The sequence below is a fragment of the Marmota marmota genome, unplaced genomic scaffold, assembly GCF_001458135.2.
Source record: "Marmota marmota marmota unplaced genomic scaffold, marMar, whole genome shotgun sequence".
Taxonomy (NCBI): Eukaryota; Metazoa; Chordata; class Mammalia; order Rodentia; family Sciuridae; genus Marmota; species Marmota marmota.
This window is the reverse complement of record NW_026010097.1, coordinates 1-3,169: the sequence shown is the minus strand read 5'-3', so window position 1 is coordinate 3,169 and position 3,169 is coordinate 1. Positions and strand designations below refer to the sequence as shown.

At 48.9% G+C, this 3,169-nt stretch overlaps 1 protein-coding gene across 1 annotated transcript; it reads left to right on the top strand.

Moving 5' to 3' along the window:
* Positions 1 to 729: 729 nt before the first annotated feature.
* Positions 730 to 3,114, top strand: LOC107134844 (popy Class I histocompatibility antigen, A-1 alpha chain-like). The gene is made up of 4 exons (XM_015476866.2): positions 730 to 1,072; positions 1,358 to 1,627; positions 1,885 to 2,160; positions 2,721 to 3,114. The coding sequence occupies exons 1-4, from the start codon at positions 1,009 to 1,011 to the stop codon at positions 3,008 to 3,010; spliced, it is 900 nt and encodes a 299-aa protein (XP_015332352.1). The 5' UTR covers positions 730 to 1,008; the 3' UTR covers positions 3,011 to 3,114.
* Positions 3,115 to 3,169: the final 55 nt, after the last annotated feature.

Genomic DNA, 3,169 nt, shown 5'->3' with positions numbered 1-3,169 from the left:
AGGGGGGAGGGTGGAGGATGGGAAAGGCAGGGGAGCACAACAGACACTAGTATGGCAATATGTAAATCAATGGATGTGTAACTGATATGATTCTGCAATCTGTGTATGGGGTGAAGGTGGGAGTTCATAACCCACTTGAATCAAAGTGTGGAATATGATATGTCAAGAAATTTGTAATGTTTTGAACAACCCACAATAAAAAATTTAAAAAAAAAAAAAAAGTTGACATGTCATTTTAGGGTATTTATTTAAAGATGAATACCCACAATTATCCAAAAACATTATTAAAAGTGGCTCCTCTTACATATTGGTATGACGTTAGATTTTTTTTCATATATTTCAATCAAAATTATAGGTTAAATGCAGAAATAGATAAAAAAATACATAGGTCTTCTAACAAAACAAACATGAAAAGGACTTATAAAAATGTGAAATGTAAAGAAAATCCAGCTTCCACTTTATTACTTTATTTTTTAAAAACAGTATTTCTCTAAAACTATTTTTCTGTTAACACGCAATAAATTATTAATTTGCTAGATAGATTATTTTAAAACGGTTTAATTTCTAATGTGATAAATATTGATAACTATAATACACATAAACAAAATTACTTTTGGGGGCCTACTTAATTCCTAAGAGCATACAGAGATCCTGAAACCAAAATGTTTAAGAACTGCTGACTTAGCACCTGAGGCAGGACTCTGAAAGACTATGTCTTCATGGCAAGAAGAGAGAGCTTAAGCTAGGCAAAATCCCCAGGTCCCGGGCATGGCTCTCAGGGTCCCAGGACCTAGGAGGGTGTGTAAAGAAGCCTAGAGTTGGGGAATACCTTGGGGATTTCCTCAGGTTTCACTTTTGCTTCTGCCTGGAACTCGTGACAGGGCCCCAGTACTCCTATTGCGGGTAGGATTCATAGAGAAGCCAGTCAGCGTCGCCCGCGGTTCCTGGTTATGAAATCCAAAGGGAGGGACCGAGACTGATTGTCCCCAAACACGAAGGATCAGAGCCATGGAGCCCCGAGCCCTTCTCCCACTGCTGTTGGGAGCCCTGGCGCTGACCGAGACCTGGGCTGGTGAGTGCGAGAACCGGAAAAAAAAAAAAAACCTCTGCGCAGGAGAGGTAAGGGGACAGCTCTGAGCGGACGCAGGACCCTGGGAAGCCGGGTCTTTTTGACCGCAAACCCAGACCCCTCCCCGGGTCCCCATCTCCTGAGTAGTGAGTGGCCCCTTCCCTCACTCCCTTCTGCCTCCCCGCGCTTCCCGTCTCACAAGCCCTGGCGCCCTGCTACTCCACTCCAGGCTTTCTCAGCCTGGGACCCAAGGTCCCGCCCTAGGTCTCAGTCGCTCCCCTCCCCCAGGCTCCCACTCTCTAAAGTTTCTCATCACTGCCATGTCGCGACCCCTCCGCGGGGAGCCTCACATCATCGAAATGGGCTACGTAGACGACACGCCATTCTTGCAATTTGAGTTCGACGCTGGAATTCGGAAGATGGAGCCACAGACGCATTGGATGGAGCTGGAGGGGCGGGAGTATTGGCACCGGGAAACACAGTATGCCAGAGGGCTACAGCAGATTTACCGAGACGGCCTGAAGATTCTGCTCAGCTACTACAACCAGAGCGACAACTGTGAGTGACCTCTGGCCAGGGTTCCAAGTAACCCCTCCCCTTCTCCCACTTTTCTGCCAAATCCTCCAGAATCTCCTCGGGGTCTGAGACTCAGGCGATAGTGTGAGACCGGCTCATTTTCATTAACCTATGAAAAATGTGGGGCTCTGGTTTTGTTTACTGTTTCGGGTATGGAAAAGATCTCACTAGTCACCTCCAGTCGTCTGAAGCGAGGGCTGGAGTAGGTGGGGGGGAACCTAATCGCGGGATGGGATCAGTGTCTCACACCTTCCAGAGGGTGTACGGGTGCGACGTGGGACCAGACTGGCGCCTCCTCCGTGGGTTCTGGCAGTACGCCTATGACGGCACCGATTACATTGCTCTGAATGAGGACCTACGCTCCTGGACCGTGGTGGACATGGCAGCTCAGATCACCCAGCGCAAGTGGGAGGCCCAGGGAGTGACGGAGACAAACAGGGCCTTCCTGGAAGGGAGGTGCATGGAGATACTCCGCAAGCACCTGGAGAACGGGAAGGAGATACTTCAGCGCGCAGGTATCAGCAGCGGCGGGGCAACTTGAAGATCTCCTGTACATTCCCCCATGCGCCTCTTGCAAAAAAAGGAGAATAGTGTCCTCCCTCTGATCCAAAAGGGTATGAGTTCAACTTGGTTTCCAAAAGCTGTACCAGAGAGTGACTCTAAGAACCACTTGTCTCTTAATTACACCAAGGGGTCCTAGGGCTGGAGGGAAGACAATCCTTAAAATAAGTGATCAGTTTCCTTTGACTCTGACAGCAACCTCGGGCATCACAGGGTGACTTTCAGGCTTTGTTCTTTATCCCAACACAATGACTTTGGAAGTCTGAGGCCATCTTTTCCTCAGCTGTCAGTCTCCACTCAGGTCAGAATCTAAAGTATTTCTTAGAAGCTTGGAGCATCTTCCTCTTGGCTGTCTCACCCTGATTCTAGAACATAAGAAAAAATAGGAATATTATCCCAGATTCCTGAATCCTGCTTAGTGTCTGGGTTTTATGTTCCCACCTCACAACTATTGTCTTGTCCATTCTTCAGTGCCCCATGCAAAATGTCCCAATTAACTGAGTCTTATCTGCAGATCCCCCATTGACATATGTCACCCACCACCCCATCTCTGACCATGAGGTCACCCTGAGGTGCTGGGCTCTGGGGTTCTACCCTGCGGAGATCACCCTGACTTGGCAACGGGATGGGGAGGACCAAACCCAAGAAATGGAGCTTGTGGAGACTAGGCCTGCAGGGGATGGAAAATTCCAGAAATGGGCAGCTGTGGTGGTATCTTCTGGAGAAGAGCAGAGATACATGTGCCATGTGCAGCATGAGGGGTTGCCTGAGCCCCTCATCCTGAGATGGGGTAAGGAGGGATGAGGGCACAGGGCCTGTGGTCAGGAAAACAGGAGCCGTTCTTTGGAGATCCTCAGCAGGGTCAGGGCTTAAAACTGAGAGCCAGGGTCACTTATCCTCCCTTCCTTTCCCAGAGAGGTCTCCCCAGTTCTCCATCACCTTTGTGGTAATGGTTGCTGGCCT

Bases quoted from the DNA above. Each gene is read 5' to 3' on its own strand.
- LOC107134844 (XM_015476866.2), top strand. From the start codon at position 1,009: ATGGAGCCCCGAGCCCTTCTCCCACTGCTGTTGGGAGCCCTGGCGCTG. The intron at 1,073-1,357 runs GTGAGTGCGAGA...CCCCTCCCCCAG, and splicing joins GCTGACCGAGACCTGGGCTG to GCTCCCACTCTCTAAAGTTT. The intron at 2,161-2,720 runs GTATCAGCAGCG...TCTTATCTGCAG, and splicing joins GGAGATACTTCAGCGCGCAG to ATCCCCCATTGACATATGTC.